Here is a 19320-nt window from a genome sequence, read left to right as displayed (position 1 = left end):
TTTAAGGCTCACACTCTTCAGATAAGGTTTTATTGGGGGATCAATTGTCGCTCATCAAAATTATGTACATACGTTTTGTCTTGACTTACAGTTTATATGTACTGAATCAATAACGAATCATCTAAAAACAGAAAATTTTACCATGGGCAAGACAAAAATTTCTAAATTCTTGCTACTTTACATGCTGAAGCGTGACACTAACGTTTATGCCTTGAATGATGTCACAGTTTTGCTCATGAATATTGAAATTCGCATTGGCACAAAAAGAAAAAGGCACCAAAACACCCTAATTGATATGGAAATATGCAGACTGAAACTCAAGCTAAATGGGACATAAAGGTGCATTTCAAGGATTGCATTGTATGCACTCACATCAGTCACATAATTTTTCATTGTCATTTTGGGTGATCGCACTTCTAGTATGCTATAATACTCTCAGTTTTTCGTTATAAAAAGTGCACAGTGTACTTTCATTCGCAATAAGTACAATACGATCTAGCCTCCCTGCAGGTATATACATAGGTCCGTCCCACGTGCAATACAGCTCATGGGCATTCTGTTCAGATTTCCGCAATGCATAAAAATAACCATGCATGCTGCATAAAGTGAGTAAAGTGCATGGAACTCCCAAACCAAGGGACGGCGGTAGAGTATTATACTGCATTCATCGATTATTGATATTCTGACCGAATAATCCAAAAGTAAATTCTTTCAGTGTACTGTATACTTATGATTATTCATAATCCTACCCCCAAAAGATCGGTTTTCCAGAAATGCCAAATATTATTACATCGGCAAAATTGAAATGCATTCATTATGCCATTCTTGTTGTATTTTTAATCACCGGAAAATATGCTATTTTGAAGGCAGCGGAGATACATGATAAAGCTTACCAGACGTCCCCTGAGATACACGGGGATTACAAAGCCATGGATTTGTGGTCTAAAAATGTCCTCGCGGCCTCAAGAAATACCTATAACTAGCTGAGATTAAGGCAGGGTTCGGGGAAGGGCCTCTTAATGAGGGAGCGGTGTACATCGAAGACTAGACTTGATCTTACGGCAATATCATAGTACACGGTGTACGGTACAAGGTAAGAAAGTGATTCTGGAACACTAGATTGAAAATGAAAGTCAAAATTAGGGGATCATAAAATGTTATGCTTACTTTGTGACTTTATCCAAAATGTCTGTCCTTCGTTACGTACGTAACACTTTTAAAAACAATATCCACTATATTTTCCAAAAATATAAAACCAGTTATATCCTTTGCAGGTGAGGATATTTGTTAGAAGCTTGCAATGTTGACGGCAAAAATTGAGAGACCAAGATCGTACTTTTATTATCAGAACTTAAAGGTCTTCTCAAATGTCACACTCAGTTTAGGCCCATTAGTGTGGAATTGCCCAGGGGTGCGTGCGTGATGAATTACAGCAAGTACTGCGATCTCGGCAACCCAAATGCAGCAGAAACCATCTTGGCTGATAAGATGTGTTTTGCTGCTTGGTGCACACCATACCAAGCGGGTATATCGGAGATGGTTTTTTGTTCAATTTCTGTTGGCAGGTATGGTTTCAATCATTCTAAAAGCCAGGCATCGCTGACATCCAAGGCACCAGACGCGGCAAGCCATAGGCGCGGTGTTAGGGCCGTTGAACCCTATAGCCGTCGGTAACTTGAACCCGGGACAACTCTGCCGACGAAACGACGCGAGTTGACGGGACCGTGATTCGAGCCGGTACCCGGACCCCCCTTGGATCGATTGCGGCGTTTGATTAGAGCTGTGTAGGTTCCTATGAAATACACCAAGCAATGCAGATTACTTGGCGTAATGGCAGAAATTAAATAACATGCACCGTGATCTTGCACAATAAGTAGGCCTACCAGGAGACATGATGGTGATTTTGCATGCTGAAATAAATGGATTTTATTAGTGTGACCTAGAAGTGGCGATGTAATTAGGGTACGCATTCATTAACAGATTAGGGAAGGAATTACATCAATGAATTCTGACAGATACATGCACTCAATTGTTGCAAATAGTACAGCATCAATCTGAATACAATTTAAGCTCATGACTAAAACCATGAGCGACGTAACAAAATATAATAAAATAGCCGGGAGTCAAAATACATTTATTAAGAGATTGATGGTGAAGTTTAAAAAAAAAGGTCAGTGCTGCACAGTTGTAGACACTGAATCAAGCCAGCCTATATCGGGCGGTCATGACCAGCGAAAAGCCTATAAGCACTTATACGTATACTACGCTACGAAAATAGAAAACGCCGGACATACAAATCGGATTAACCGCCAATCGGCTTCACATCTTATTCATTCGAGAAGCAAAGTCTTAATAGGAGAACATTAAACCTGGACGTCGACTCTTGTTGATCATTTAGATCGAGCAAGGCCTTGACTGCAAAAACAAAAATCATAAAACAATCCGCAGATAACACATGACTCTTACGTATACTTCACGACCTTCATAAATACGAATACAACAGGCGCCTGTATTTTGCACAATATCATCCAATGATACTGATAGTTGGCTGAAAGAATTAGCCATTTGTTTCAGAAAACATCATGTAGGCCTACAAAACCATTAGTTACAGCACTTGTCACTGCTTCAGTCACTCATCATATCTATGTAAGTCGATTCCGGTTTTCGAAACATTCGACCCCACCAAGGCACGGGCCCCGCCGGCAGGTCCCTTACCCGCTGCGGTGGATCGTCTCCTGGAGTACACTGACGATGAAGCAGTGGAGTCAGGCAACAATCTGATTCCGTCGAGGACTCGACACACGAAGACGAGTAATCAATCTCGATGTTGTTGTTCCGATTCTTCATCCGCGGTTTCTTCCCGGCCATTTTCTTGGTGCCCCCTCCTGCTCTGGCTTTGGTCGATACCGATTTGGACTTCACTGATCCCGGTGATTTCTTGGATGATGATCTAGGTGATTTCTTAGTTGATCCTGCTGTCCTCTTAGCTGAACCTGGAGATTTCTTTACTGAGGCAGGTGATTTCTTGGTTGATCCGGGTGATCTCTTGGATGATCCGGGTGATTTCTTGGTTGATCCAGGTGATTTCTTTGTTGATCCTGCCGTCTTCTTAGCTGAACCCGGCGATTTTTTTGCTGATCCAGGTGATTTCTTGGTTGAACCGGGTGATTTCTTGGTTGATCCGGGTGATTTCTTAGTTGATCCTGCCGTCTTCTTAGCTGAACCTGGCGATTTCTTTGCTGATCCAGGTGATTTGTTGGTTGACCCGGGTGATTTCTTGGTTGATCCGGGTGATTTCTTAGTTGATCCTGCCGTCTTCTTAGCTGAGCCTGGCGATTTCTTTGCTGATCCAGGTGATTTCTTGGTTGATCCGGTCGATTTCTTGGTTGATCCGGTCGATTTCTTGGTTGATCCGGTTGATTTCTTAGTTGATCCAGGTGATTTCTTAGTTGATCCTGCCGTCTTCTTAGTTGAACCTGGCGATTTCTTTGCTGATCCAGGCGACTTCTTGGTTGACCCAGGTGATTTCTTGGTTGATCCTGCTGACTTCTTAGCCGAACCTGGAGATTTCTTTGTTGACGCAGATGATTTATTTGTTGACCCAGACGCCTTCTTCTCTGACGTTTGTGATTTCTTCGTCGATCCCGGTGATTTCTTTTCCGTTGACCCAGCTTTCTTTTCCGATTTAGATTTGTTGTCCGATTTCGATTTCTCCTGAGATGCCGATTTCTTCTCTGATTTTGATTTCTTGCCGGATTTGGATTTTTCGTCCGATTTGGATTTCTCCTCCGATTTGGATTTCTTGTCCGATTTGGATTTCTCGCCCGATTTGGATTTCTCCTCCGATTTGGATTTCTTGTCCGATTTGGATTTCTCGTCCGATTTGGATTTCTTGTCCGATTTGGATTTCTTGTCCGATTTGGATTTCTTGTCCGATTTGGATTTCTTATCCTTTGACTTATCCTTTTGTGACCCTGCTGCCTCGGGTGGCCCATCAAAACCGTCATCCCAGGTTTCCTCCGGGGACCAATTTTCGTAGATGGGTTCCTGTCGGTCATGTCCCTGCTGCCTGTGTGTATTCTGCGATTTCCTATCCCTTGACTTGGCCCTTTTTGACCCCGCTGCCATCGGTGCCCCGTCAAAACCATCATCAAAGGTTCCCCCACGGGGCCAGTTTTCGTAGATGGGTTCCTGGGCGTCCGACTCGTCCTGCCGGAAGACGATGCCGAAGCTGTCGTCCGACGCAATTGAGGCGTCTTCCGCGGCCTCCTTGAGATCTGGCTGCTCGGCGAAGGGGACGCTCGCCAGGAGCCAGCCGCGGGCCGTGCCCTCCGGGTCGTCGGCGTCGTAAGCGTTCCCGATGGACGTCTGGAGGTAGCGCAGCAACAGGAAAATGACGGACTGTAGAGAGTACGGGAAACAGATAATTATAAATTACCCTCGATCATTGGTCTAAAGTCCTTAAAATACAGTGTGTTTTTTTACTCGCGTTCCTCTAGTAGTTGAATATTGGGGCTTACTTAAGGGTAAAAAGTGGTCTACGCAATCATTTTGGCCTATACACGAGTGAAGACATACAAGAGCTACTTGGGTGTAAAACGAAGGCCTTCAATCCTAAACCCATGAACTCCAAAATGTTCTTTTCTTTGACATCTACCCTGTTGCTGGAGAAAAAAAGTCCCACTTCCGATCCATTGGGACATTTTTCCACACATCCACGAACACTTTCTTCATTTTACTGTCGTATATAGTTTCAAAAACACTGAGTGTAAATCATCTTTTCTTTTAAATCAACCATCAGAGGTCACATCGTATTTTGTATCTGTAAACACAGGGGCGGCTGAACGCTTTTCAAACCGGGGGGGGGGGGCAACACCAAAACGAGCCACTTGCTCAGAAACAGGGACACTTTCCGGAAAGTGGAGGATACGAATATAGTCCCGTTCATTTCGCTGTAAACCTGCATCTATATCTTGCTCTTTGTGTTTCTTAGTGAGATACCATCCTCGCGAGAGGGGCATTGTTGCTTTGATGGCCAGTTCAGTGACCATTTTTATTCACGTGACACTATTATAATTGTCTGAGGGACCAGTTTTCTATCTTGAGAGGGGGCACAATTTATTCTAATGGGCACTAATTGTTCTTTCGAGGGGCAGTTTTCCATCTCGAATAGTTATCACTAGAGGAGCACTATCGTTTTTGATGGCCAATCTTCCATCTTGAGGCTAGAGGGCACAGTTATATTTTGGCGAGAGAGGGATTTGTGCTTTCGAGGGCTGGGGATAGTTTCCATCTCAAAAAGGTGCACACTCTTAATATTAATGCGAGAGGGCCATAGGGTTTTTGAGGGGCAGTTTTGCATTACAAGAAAGGAGACAATTTTATTTGTAGCGCTAGCGCGATCATTATGCTTTCATGTGTGTGCGTTTCAGGGGCAGTTTTCTTTTCATCTCGAGGGAGCACATTTATAACCGCGAGAGGGGCACTTTTGTTGGCCTGGGAAAATCTGGGGAGCAAGTGCCCCCCCCCCCCCCTGGTTCCGCCGCCCCTGCACTAACGCTTTCACAAGTCCAGCCACAAGTAACAGGAGTTGAATGGGAGAAAAAATGCTTTTGTCACAGTCGACTTCATTTGAATAGCCTGTGACTTCAAGTCACACTTGGCTTTCGACTGGAGGACTTGTGAGGACTTCCGTGTGTTTGTGACGGACTCGACTATAGCACTGCCACGCCCACAAGGGGCGGGTATCTTCTCCAACTTACGTTCGAGGTCAACGCAAATTATTTGACTCAACCTCGTCACACAGTACACTAGCGTGAGTCACCGGTTACCCGAAGGGACATCTGTGTGTCTTCAAGACGGCGATGTGACATACCTGCAAGATGAAGATGAGCATGGTGATGCCCCCGATCCGATTCAGCCTGGTCGTGAAGTAGTCCATGAGGGCGGGCTTGCACCCTTGTTGGTGGAGGGTCAGCGCTTCGCGGTAATCGTAGTTGTAGTGTCTGTCGTTGTCGTGGACGTGGTGGTGGATGCAGGGCCGGAGCTGGTCGTGTTTACAGCAGCTGTACGGAACGTTGTCGCTCAGGTATTGTCCGCCACTCATCTTGCTACATGGGAAAATGGCGGGGGAGATGAGACATCTTTAATGATCGTGGGAGGGTGGGGCGTACCGAATCCGGTCAATACCCCCGCCCACTTTTCGGTACATTCTAACAGAGCTAGCGACCGAGTTTGTCTGAGCTACCATGGTCATCTGATTACAAATCGTAATTTAATTTCAGTGCGAACTGTTTTATTCACAGGCATGAAAATCCACAACCTTCAAAACAGCTGTGAGCGCTTGTATATAGCTGAGTCGAATGCGGAAACAGCACATCATCGCTCACGGGCTTTTACCCTGCCCACACTTTCAATAATTTCCTGAGTGCTCAGAAAGACTCTACAATTGGATATGTTGAAATCTTCGATCCATCATTTTAGTGGGGGCAGATAGGGGAAATATTTGGGAGACTGTGCCTAATACAGTGCCTTTGATGATACAAGAGTGGCATTTGGCACACAGTCAGAGACTCAGAGTATGTCCTAAGAAAGATATTTGGGTATATAGGGCCATCGCAGATTTGCCCATTGAAAAATTATGGGTAGAATAACAACCAATTTTCAAAATTTCCAAAATAGCTGCCATTCCTTTTTTCTGTACCTATATTTTTTCAGAGGACAAATCTGCGATTGCCCAATATCTTTCTCGTGACATACTCTGACTGTGTGCCAATGTCATGTCTTGTATCATGAAAGGCATTGCAATCCAAACACATATCTGCCGTACCAGATTTTCTGCATCATTACTGATCGCATACTAATTGTTTGGATCTATTTATATCAGCAGCTGCACCAGACAACCTTGGGTTGATTTCGAGAAGCTGCTATAGCCATGGAGCAATTTGCTCAGCGGAAATCAAAATACCATGGCGTTTGAACTGCCTGTTGCTTGTGCTCACCAGATTTTTGCTTATAAATAGGCCTACATAACTTTGCTGTGCACAATTTTGTGCTGATCATCTCCATAAAATTGGGCCCTCGAATGCCGAATTAATATGAAATCCTATAATATCGGTTCTAATCGGCTTATAGTCAGATTACCTTTGTATGATCTCGTTACTCGTGTCCAGATAATCGTCTCCGATCCATTGCAAGGCAAACCAGTCTTCGTAACCGTCGTTGCCACAGCACTCGAAGTCCACCTGCAACTGGTTGATCTCGTATTTCACGGCCTCCTTGTCCTGTATGCAATCAAGTCATCCAGGGGGGATGAAATCGGTCATTAAAATGCTCGGGCAAGGCATTTTGTTTCGACATGCACCATCCGAGATTATTGAGTCAGGCGACTCGGCAATCACTGGTGGCAATTTTGTCGAGCGAAGTTCATGTGTTTCGTATGGGGGCCATAGCAGTGAACATATCGAACATGAGATTTAATTCCTGCCTTGGAAATAATGAAGTGCATTAGAAGTGCGTCAGGGGGATACAATTCCAGTTGAGGCGTCAAAACCTAGAAAGGATCAAGGCATGACACTCAGACGAACACTTTAAAGGGCCCGTGACATGGATTTTTCTTGGGAACATACGTTTAATGCAACTTTCTACTCCTCTTGGATGCATGAACATTATTTGACATCTCTTTTTTGGCAATTGTGTACCCTTGTAAACATTAGTAAAAATCTTTCTTTTCCTGACAATTAATGAGGGTGATGTTGCTGTGATGTCATTTAAGGAATACACAGGCCAGTTCAGTGGTTATCTGTTCAAAGTATGAACCCACAATTTGCTCGCCGCAAGCCAGCAAATTTTGGGTTCAGCGCACTGAAGACATTGAGAGAACTTTGCTCACTTAACTGTCATCTATACTGAAACATCAACGAATCATCAAAGAAAAGTTACGATATCAAAACATCCAAATTCTGGCAAATCTGTAACATTGAGGTTTCTGCCTGAAATGACATCAAACTTTTTACGTATGAATCAGTGGGAATTTGCATTAGCATATTCACCAGAAAAGCATCAAATTGCCCTTTAAATGGCAAAAAAACCAATGAAAATTGATAATAAAATTAAATTGGAGATATGGGACACAAAGGTGCTTTTTCAAGGAATGCATTACAAAAATTAATTACAATATCAAGAGAAAATCTGCATGTACGGACCTTGCATTGCACAACACCCCTTTGACTCAGAATTTACTAATACCTAGTAAGAGTAGGGAGTAGGAGGCTGTTAAACCTTTCTTTCAGGTACATTAGCGTACGGACCTTATAGTTTTTCATTGCCTTCATCAGCCCACGATGGAACGACTGCTGGAGATGGAAGCGATGCGCGAAGCACATGCATGCCGTAATGAAGATGCAGAAATTGAGAACGAGGAAGAGGAAGAGGTAGGGAAGGAGGAGGGACTTCATTTTTTCCCTGTAAACAAGTTCAAGACCAAAACATTATTCATAATAAATTATGCTGAATTTTTACAGTCTCTTTTTAAGCTCTGGCAGGAACTTCTATACGTAACACTTTGTCGGTCGGCCGTTGGTCGGTCGGATGGTCTGTCGTCTGTCTGTCCCGAAAATTGACCAAAATGTATGACATTTTTCACCAGTTGTGCACTCGCACGTTTTTAGATTATATATATATTTTTTTAGACTGCTTACCTTCGAGAGATGTCGGCAACCATGTGGAAAAGTCGTCCGCCAGCAAGGTCGATGGCTGTAGTAACAACACCGATGGCGATGAGCATCAATGGTAGGGTGTTACCGTCATAGCCTTCTACTAGATTTACCTAAAAAGAACAAGGGAAATGCGCTCAGCCGACGTATGTTTAAGGGTAGTGAATGCGGAATCAAACAGGTGAAAACTAAATAAAGACATTTTTTAACTTCGTAATCAGTCCCAACTTTAGTGTTCCTATACCGCAGTTCCTACCCATTGTCGTCATCTTCGTGTCCATGTGTTTGGAGGTGTCTTTGTCATCTTCGCCCATAGGCCTACTTCCTTTAAAAATCAAAACACCCGCTCTCTCCCCACGACACTCGTGTTGCTTTTCAACACAAGGCTATAGTATAACTAGCCCAGGTTGGACGACGTCTTCATTCCCTCCGTAACGTAGTGTGGTAAGAGAGTCCACCTGGGCTAGGCCTACCGGTATATACCAGCTATTTAGGTGAGCACTTAGCCCAGGTTGGACTCCGTTGTGTCAGTCGTAATGCAATGTTAAGACGTCGTCCAACCTGGGCTAGGTGAGCACTGTACATATCATTGGGCCAAAAGTTTTCGTTCTCTACGGGAACTAGGACTATCACTTCACGATCGCCTGAATAAAAAAGCTATTGCTTTGTTAATAAAATTATTCAGCTCTTATAGGACCACTACCCACCTTCTACAACAATGAAGATGGTGAATTGATAGGCCTACACGGACGCTAAAATTTAGCAACGGCCTACCTTATCTTGTATGCGAATCTTGAGGTACAGCCCAATGGAGATGATAGCCAACCCGCACACGGCGCACACCCAATGTACAACCCACAGCACAGTACACAACCTTTGTCGTCCGTTCTCGCTAATTTGAACCGGCAAAACTGCCATGTTTTGTTTTCACCGTCACATGTTCAGCATGTGCACAATCATTTGATTTTTATTAAGGAGAGAAATCTATTAAAATACAACAAATTGTTTATTTTAAAAATTACAACACTAGGCTACACAATGTACGGTCCACGCGAACTGCGTTTTACAGTTTGAAAATGAAACTGACGCGCGCGCAACTGTAAGAATCTATCTCAACGCGCGCACCATCCAATCAAAGACGTTAAAAGTGTCAAGAAGCGCTCAAAGTGTGAGCGTAAAGAGCTGCGTGAATACTGCTAAAGCAAGTAGGCTTAGCGAGCGCATATACGTAAAGTAAGTGGGACAAAATGTGTACATTTCTTCCAAATTTTGAAGTTGTAAACCAGCTTTCACTTCCATAGTTTGTGTTTAATACCAACGAGTTATTTATATAGGGATTTGGTGAGATGATATGGCACCGATTGTGCCTGTTCAAATCAGCGAGACCGCACGGCAGAGGTTGTGCACTGGGTTATGGATCGTGCATTGGATTTGCGCCATATACGGACTGACCATTGTCTCGATTGGTGTTTACATCAGGATTCGTATACAAGACAAGGTAAAGTGTGAAACCACACGTGCATTTCACTTAACAATTAACATTTTCTTATAGGCCTACTACTAGAAATGCTACTACTAGAAATGATTGTTCAAACCTTAAGGAGACACTAATGACCATTGTCTCCCTAATGTAAAACAATAATTACTAGATAGTGTCTCCCGAGCAACCATTTGTTCAACTAAGTTGTGTCCATTCTGTAGGCCTACTGACTTAATTTTTTTCATGCTCACGAAATGAGGGAAGAATGTTTTATATTTCAATGAGAAAATCCCTTACTGCATTCCTCAATCTTTGTCTCGAACTGAATTTCGGGATACCTGCAGATATGAACATACAGGTAGGCCTTATACTGTTGGAAACTGGGAATCCTTCAAATTTATCTTTCTTGGTATGTGATTTTTCATAGTAAACTGTCTAATAATCAACAATTCAAAAGGGTAAATTTTCGCCTGGCATCACACCCTAAGCACTATAGGGCATACCCCTAAACTGCGATTGTGAGCATTGAAGTTCCTGCAGGGATGCCATGCAGGTGATTCTAAACGATTGTCGAATTTCTCGAAGCAGGCAGAGTTTAAATGATACCTCTCATGTTGACTCAGGTGAAATTGATTGAGGGATACGACGGGAACACCCTGCCCTTGATGCTGATTGCTGTCGGCTTCATCACAACCGTCGTAGACCTGGCCGGTGGCAAGCTGTGCGACAGTGTAGCTAATATAAACCGAAGGTAAATAGGCCTAAAGAAAAATGAAGCAGTGACGTCTCTCCAAAATCTTCAATCCTATTAAACAGTATACTTTTGTCCCCATAATTATCAGGACTCTTACGAATGCACTTTGATTTGTACCGTGTCGATTTCACGGGCGGCGACCAGGGAAGAAAAGGCATTGTAACGTATAGTCGAAGTTTTTTTTACCTAGTGGTGAAACCGACTTAGTTTTTAAGACGTGAACAGGCATTGAAATCTAAAGCTTATAAAGAAACCTAGATAAAGAACTGTTGAAGAAATATGTTTATTTTTGGACTGGAGTATCCCCTGCCCAATCACCAGGGAATCTGGCAAGCACCGAAAACTCAATTCACATTTCGGGTAGGAATTGAACCGGAGCCACAGTGGCGGAGGGCGATGGAAGTACCACTGCGCAAGTACAATTCTGGCCAAATCTCGCTGGTCCCCCAACCCCCGCTCAGTGTTGTCTCTCATTGCGCGGTGTGTGCTCCATCAGCTGGAGAGAATACGTTGACCGGGGGAGCAGGGGAGTGGGTGACCGTGGGAGGCTAAGGTTACTTCCAAGTGTCCCAACCATTTTGGCCGGGACTGTAACTTTGAGTTCCTAATCAGGCAGCTGTACACCGTAAATATATGTACCCCTTTCTTTTTGCATGTCTTTGTTTCGCAGGCAAAAACTGAAGTCCCTCCTCCTTCCCTACCTCCTCCTCCTCCTCGTTCTCAATGCCTGCATCTTCATAGCGGGATGCATGTGCTTCGTGCATCGTTTTCACCTCCACGATTCTTTCAACCGTGGCTTGACGAAAGCCATGAAACACTACAAGGTTGGTCAAATTGGACGGCAGGCATTTTCGATAATCATGTACATGTATATTTCATACGCTTTTTTTGTCATCGTGAGGTGTTGAACGAAAAGTGATAGTAAAGTTAGTTCATTACGAAGTCTAGAAAAGTTGTTTTTACTTACTACTAAATTCATTTGCCCTCGGGTCGTTTTTCAGGATATGGTATTGTATCAAACTTAAATACAAAATACAAAAGAATTCATAACAGAATGTTCTTATTTAGTATAGCGACATTTTGGTGCATCGTGGTATTAATCTTCAGAGTTAACTGTAGGCCTTGTATTTTATGTACCCCTTCCAAAAAATAGGGACAAAAGACTTATTTGTCAGAAGTGTGTTTGAATAAAAAAAAAATGATTTTGACCACCAGAGCAACGAAACGGTGAAGTATGAGATCAACCAGCTTCAGGTAGACTTTGAGTGCTGCGGAAATAACGGCTACGAGGACTGGTTTGCCGTGCAATGGATTGGGACCGAGTACCTAAGCGAAGACCTTGCAAGGTAAACTGCAGTCTTGGTCCTTAAGACTGGATTTGAACTTTGTTCCCTACTGCAGCCGGCTGCTGATGTTGTGAAGTTTATTCTGCGAGCTAAATACATCCGCTGATGCCCTTTAGACGCCTGTAATAACACACATCACACGTCTCATTTTAGCTGCGGACAGCAGCTTTATAACTGTTAGTTGGTTCGTTAGTTAGTTAGTAACAAACAAACGTTAGCAACAGCTTTGCATGGCTCTAAATCCCTTTTTCCGTAGGCCCTGCAAACGGGCATACATTGTTTATCAACTCATGCGTCAGGTTGTTATGACACTGACTGCTACCAATTTATTGCAGTCATGGACAATTGGGCAACAAGTGTAAACAAAAAAAGCAAGATGATGGTACTGAAAACACCATTGGGTCTCCAAGTCAAAAACCTGTTTTTGTACTAACATTGAACACTACTCCTTCTAGAAATTACATGGCACAATCACGTCACAATCACCGCAGCCGCTTCCGAGATCATTTCGAGCATGTTCCAATAACTGTTTTGAAATATTGTGTGATCCGTGTTGTCAGTGGTCAGCAAAACTGATGAAAATTTCACTTTAAGTGCCCGACCAAGAACAGAAGGCGCTTTCAAACTAAGTGGATTTGAATGAACCTATGTCATACCGCGCAGGCATTCGATGACATCTTTTGGCCGAGAAAATGGGCCGGCTTCGCCAAAATTTCGTGGAAGATACTTTTTTTTTTCTACAACCGCATTTTCTCAATCTATCTTTAGTAAGATGACGGGCGGACTGTACCTGAACGACGACGCCCCGTTCAGTTGCTGTAAGGCCGACCAGCTCCGGCCCTGCATCCACCACCACGTCCACGACAACGACAGACACTACAACTACGATTACCGTGAGAGCTTGACCCTCTACCAAAAAGGATGCAAGCCCGCCCTCATGGAATACTTCACGACCAGGCTGAATCGGATCGGGGGCATCACCATGCTCATCTTCATCTTGCAAGTAAGTCATCGGAAGCAGCTGTTTAACTGATAAAGACCTAGCCACTGGAAAGCCAGTATACTAACAATAGTTCAGATGTCGGTAAACACCAAGAACTCATGTCAATATTAAGTTCCGTCCCTGCCTCCGTAATAATCCTCCAAGCTAATTTCCTTTGACAGTACTGCAAAATCAACCTCTCCAAAATGAACTAAGGACGATTATCGTCTTTTATTGTCTCATGACCAACCCAAGACCTTTGGTGATGGCTAATTTATAGCTCTCATGAGACAGGCCTGGATGCTGTTTGATCAGTTACCTGTGGTCAAAACTTGCACGTGCACACGAGCTGTAAGCGCGGCATGTACAGGGTGAGCAAAAAGTTTGGCCTGTAGCATTTTCAAATTCTAGATTATGAAAGCCCAACCAATAAGCTTTCTTGTAGTACAAGTATAATTCAAATCACTCTCGTATACCTTTCAAGTTACGGATTTTTAAACACGAACACCATTTTAAACTTCTGTCCACGGCTCACAAAAATGTGTTATTTTCAGCAAACGAAAACAATTCACATGCATCCCAATGAGAATTGTTTTCGTTTTGCTGAAAGAACACTTTCATTTTTATGTGATCCGTGGGCAAACCTTTAAAACGGCGGTTGTGTTCAAAATTCCTTAACTCGAAAAGTTACTGGGCTTTCATATATCCTTGATTTTGAAAGTGTTACAGGCAAAACTTCATTCAAAAATTGGTCCTGCTATTTGGGTTTCGTTTTTTTTTTACTCACCCTATATAGGTACATGAATCATGACAGTAAACTATAGCAACAGTGTTTGTGTTTCTATCAGAAATTTTGCATCCTCACATAGGGCGATGGGAATGACCGAATTTTTGCTAGCCCACTTCCAGTGCTGTAGTCAGGTTCTTGTAGTACACAACAAACCCGGTCACAAGTGCAGTGACAAGTAACATGCATGAACAAAAACAAAGTAACACTGCAAAAGCTGTAGTGTTAATTTAACACCATTCGGTATCAATATAGGACAACACCGGTAAAGTGTAACACAAGATGGTCCTATATAGATACCGATGGTGTAAATTTAACTCTGCAGTTTTGCAGTGAATTCTCATGTCACAGTCCATTTGAATAGTTGTGAGCTGACTCGGAACTGGATGTCTCGTGATTGGCTTGTGATGGACTTGTGGTGTATTGTGATCAATCTCAAGTACCTCGACCACTCCTTCTAATATAATGCTTTTGTCCTCTGTTTCGTCGGCACAGGCTGTGATTTTCGTGCTACTGCGATACCTCCAGACATCCATCCAAAACGCCTACAAAGCCAAAGATGAAGAGGGAACCTCAACGGGCTGGCTCCTTGAAAACAAGAAAGAGGGAGATGAAGAAAAGTCCGACAAGGACGATGACAAGGACGATGAACCAGTCTACGAGAATTTGCCTTAGCCCAAACCTGAAAGACTCTTGACAAAAGCACGATGTGCCAGTATATTGGTGTTGGGGTGAGGAGTAGAGATGTCCTTAAAAGTATGACTTCTTTGTTGTTCCAGTTTTGATTTTAAGTATTTGTATTTGATGACAAAATTCCTGGATTTCGAGGAGAAAATATTCGTAAATGATGGTAAATTCTTCTACTTTAAAATGAAGATAAGTTGCACCGTTCGGTAAACAGAGGCAAATGGTGGTTGGAGTCCATGGGCGTCGCCAGGATTTTTTTCTAGAGGGGGCAAAGCCCATTCCCCCCCCCCCAAAAAAATCCCAATATTTTCCAGCATTTTCCCGATTGATAATTTTTTTCGAGGGGGGGGCAGGGACATTTGCCTCCCCCAACCTATTAAATTAACAACAATATGATTTCGCGCTTTTTTTCTTTCTTTTTTTCCTTTTTATTTGCTTGTCCAGGGGGGCAAGCGCCCCCCCCCCCGCGACGCCCATGTTGGAGTCAAAATAAGACTTGCGGGGTTATCACACGACATCCGCACCTAAGAAAGCTGCAAACGAGATTTGTATAAAGGGACTGTTTTTCTTGTCATTGGTGTACAGTATCAAAATGGACTGATTAGTGTTCTGTCATGGGTTTGATAATTCATCCCTGCGTTAATAAACTAGTTAAAATAATCTTTGTAAAGTGAAAAGAAGTCCTGACACTCGTACTTAGAGTCGACACTGGGCAAGAGACTAAAGAGACACGAAGGGAAGCTTATGGTTTTAAGTCAGTTGTCGTTCCTTCTCGGCAAATAGATGTCGTTCGTTCTATAAATTCGGGGTCCACTGTTTATTCTTGACTCTGCTATTCTGACATAATGTTATACTTCTGATGCACTCATTAATGCAGTCATTCCCCAAGAGTGATTTTGAATAGCTAACAACCTACCCAACATATGAAGAAAAAAAGTTTGAAGTAATTCTGAATGATACTCAAATGGTAAAGAACAAAGTACCAAGGTTACAGGGACAGGAATTATGTCACATTGCACTCTAACTTTATAGAATGACCTATGTTTGAACGTACAACACATGCGAGGGATGATTTTGGATTTTGCATAAAAAGCTCAGTTTAAAACTGGGATCCGTTTGCGCGACAATAGGCGACAAAAATATGATTTCCCTTTAGTGGGTGTACAGGGTGAGTCAAAAAGAAAGTGACCGAATTAGAAATAAATATTGTAAAACATAATGTGGCTCGCTCAGTCGCTCCATTTCATAAATAAAACAATAGAACAAGTACAAGTTATTGACTAGTAACTGCAAAAATTTCACGTAAAGTTGCTTCGCTCGTACCCCCGCCCTGCAAACCGGGCGATGAGACACGTAAATGAGCTTCACAGATTCTTGTGAAGGAAGTTGGGATGGCATTCTGGGTAACTTATCATTACATATGTATAAAGCAACTGGCTGCAGCCGTTTAAGACTGCAGTTAGCCAATGCACGCAAATGCTATCCGGAAACATTCTCACATTCCATGCCAGATGTGATTTCTTTTTCATTGCGGACCATGTGGACAAATCTTGAGCGTCGCATGACCCGTCGTGAATTCAAAACGGGGCCTGAGCATGAGCTAGTGACGAGAATTTGAAATTTACAAAACAGTTTTTCAGATTTTCCAACTTATTACGCTTTTCAACGAAAAAAAACAAACATTTATGAATAGGAAGAAAATAGTGATGACTCAGTCATAACGACTGTTTAGAACCGTGCAGGGTCGTGGCCGTGATGACTTGCAGGTCACAGGTCACGCAAATTCTATCCAATCGGAGCGTGAATTCATCAGCGATCCCATCGTCCTGTTTGCAGGGCGGGGGTACGAGCGAAGTAAAGTTGCATACTCTGTTCCCAAGTTATGTCTACAATTCTACATTAATAAAAGGATCACAAAATTCAGCCGTACACCATTGATCATTTTAATGCCATTCTATATGGACTGATGAATACCCACAAAATACAATGAAACATGGATGTGTTCCCATCCCCTGGAATGAACGAAAACGTGCAAAGGAAAACACACAAAACTCACCACCAATATATCAGAGAATAAAAGAGTTGACTTGTTCCTCATATTCAAAACACAAAATCTGACAGTAAAAAACAATGCTTCAGTCTTGACCTAAAATAGACTAATGATTAAAATCTCATTTGTATTTGAATGCCTGTGTATAATCTGTAAAACTCACTATTAAGCTAAATAGCTTCCAATGGCATTTCATTGACAGCTCAAATGGGTTCTCTTAATAAAAACATGCATAACTTGTGATAGCATGAATCAATTTCAGCAATTCTTTTTGTCAGATGAGTGGAATAACATGCTTTTCTATACGACACACTTCATTGATGTATCAAATTTTGATTGCTTTTTCAGAAAAACAATTCGTTAATCCAGGTCACTTTCTTTTTTACTCATCCTGAGTGAATATAACAGTAATTTTACTGTCAGGCCGGTGAATTGTCGCATAAGAAGGTCGCAGGTGAATTGTGAATAAGAAGGAAAAAGAGAAGAATAACGACCCGTACAACCTGTTACTCATTTATACCGCTTGATTGACAGAGTGGCAATTGTAATGCTATACCTGAGATTGATAGCTAAGCCTGATAGTATAGAAATACCATTTCTAACGTCTTACAAAATTCCTGATTAAACTTTGCACCAATAAACGGAAGGTCCAGTACCTCCCACAACCTCGATCCGGGCTGCGAATTTTCTTTTCCAAAACTACATCCGCATACATGGTTGTTTAACGCCCTCTATGATACTTTTATGATACATACGCAGGTATAATTATTTTCCCCCCACGTTGTAGCGAGCAATGTGCGATGGTTCAGTCGATACAGGTCGTGCACCGCAAGGTTGCGGGTTCGAATCACCGTATTGTACCCGAAATTCTTTTCTTTTCTAACCTGAGGCTTCGGAGGATTTATTTTAAAAGGGAAATGAAGTCTGTTTTTCAATACGTTCGAATTCGTTTTTCTCTTATTTTTTCATCTCTTATTTTTTAGAAAAATAAAGTCCAAAACGCCATAGCGTACACCCATATGCAGATGTCGTTTGGGAGAAAACATTCGCATCTGGGCTGCAGGTCAGATACTCGATACCTTTTCGAAATGCGTGCCACCACGTAGGCCTACTATTTTATTTTTTGAAGCTGCTACTTTTCAACTTCATGACCATCATCTTGCATAATTCTCATGCAAAATAATTCTCAGGTGCTTTATTGTTTATGTGCGGTACAAAACACCGAATGTATTTGGAAGTTAAGTGAAATAAGCTCACAAAGCAATACTCACAAAACCTCCAACTGAAAACGTGCGCAAAAAAAAGTAGTCTCGACATCCATTTGAACAAAAGGAGTAGGCATACAGTAAAGTTGGCACGAGATTGCCGACTGTTTTCCCAGAAGGCGTTGTGAAAAAAATCTGTGTGGTGTTACCTCTTGCCGATGCACTGCTTCCATAATATTAACTAATGTCTACGTCTAAGAATAATATGAAAAAAATATCATATTAGAAAACTACACAATCAAAGGCTGATTATTTTGGCATGTACACAAATGTGACCTACTGTGGCAAAATGAGGAATGTCCCCCAAAACCAAGTTTTGAGTAATCAACGCCTGAAGTTGGGTACACTCAAAAAAATTGTCAAAATCAATATTGGTTTTTCCTTATTTGTGAGTAGCCAAGGTATCCAAGATTCACACTATGTATTTTTGTTGAGAAAAAAATATCCCCAAAAGTTGTAAACTCACGATTCCACTGCCTTTTCAAAGCCGTTTTTCTGGAAATGGGGTTAGTGAACTATGGCGGGACACCGTTGAAGTTCCTGCGGCATATCTTTGGAATGAATTAAGCTACAGAAATAAATTTGATATCATTGGAAAGCCAATGATTTGCGCTTTAACATGACGTACGTAACTTGAAAAGTCAAAGGTGGGGGTTATTCTTCATTATGATATAGCAGGTCACAAATATAAAACTAGGAAATATCATTGTCCCTGAACTAAGATTGGTACATCCTTTTCGACCATAAAATCACACACATAATTATACACCCACGACAACATTTGTAAAACGGAAACAAAAAATCCCTGATTCCAATAATTATGACGTTTCTCAGAAAGATATACGGTGGACATAAACTGAACCTTTTTCATCTTTACATGTGAAATGAATACGACTTGGGATTTCTTGATTATCTCCCCTCTTTTTGGGTGTTTCTAGTCTATATGAATGTAATAGAAACACCAGGGGCGGATCTAGCTTTCAGGAAACAGGGGAAGGAGTTGATGGGGGGGGGGGGGTGAAATGAAGGGGGTTGAGTAAAGGCAGGCACGCCTTGCGATCCGGGGGCAGCGCCTGGACAATTTTGAAATGTACGATGAAATCTCTTGCTTTACCGCCCCAGTGCTACAAAATACTACTGAGGAGTAACCTGTAGTTTGGAATTCTTTTCATACAAGTGTGCACAGCACAGTATTCTGTAGTATTTGGTACGTGACCCCCAAACACCCCCCCCCCTTCATAATTATCAAACCCCC

At 42.3% G+C, this 19320-nt stretch overlaps 2 protein-coding genes across 2 annotated transcripts; one reads left to right on the top strand and one right to left on the bottom strand.

Annotated features, from left to right (window-relative positions):
• On the bottom strand, positions 1-9784 carry LOC119721072 (nucleolar protein dao-5-like). Its single transcript, XM_038190962.1, has 6 exons — positions 9489-9784; positions 8700-8827; positions 8310-8463; positions 7144-7283; positions 5876-6110; positions 1-4401 (listed from the first exon to the last, which is right to left on the bottom strand). The coding sequence occupies exons 1-6, from the start codon at positions 9630-9632 to the stop codon at positions 2626-2628; spliced, it is 2577 nt and encodes an 858-aa protein (XP_038046890.1). The 5' UTR covers positions 9633-9784; the 3' UTR covers positions 1-2625.
• A 104-nt stretch (positions 9785-9888) lies between these two features.
• LOC119721079 (photoreceptor outer segment membrane glycoprotein 2-like) lies at positions 9889-14878 on the top strand. Its single transcript, XM_038190973.1, has 6 exons — positions 9889-10212; positions 10818-10945; positions 11619-11772; positions 12164-12294; positions 13063-13297; positions 14559-14878. The coding sequence occupies exons 1-6, from the start codon at positions 10066-10068 to the stop codon at positions 14736-14738; spliced, it is 975 nt and encodes a 324-aa protein (XP_038046901.1). The 5' UTR covers positions 9889-10065; the 3' UTR covers positions 14739-14878.
• The last annotated feature ends 4442 nt before the right edge of the window (positions 14879-19320 follow it).

This window comes from Patiria miniata, unplaced genomic scaffold (genome assembly GCF_015706575.1).
Source record: "Patiria miniata isolate m_02_andy unplaced genomic scaffold, ASM1570657v1 HiC_scaffold_13, whole genome shotgun sequence".
Taxonomy (NCBI): Eukaryota; Metazoa; Echinodermata; class Asteroidea; order Valvatida; family Asterinidae; genus Patiria; species Patiria miniata.
Note: the sequence above shows the minus strand (reverse complement) of the source record. Positions and strands in the feature narration are given on the sequence as shown.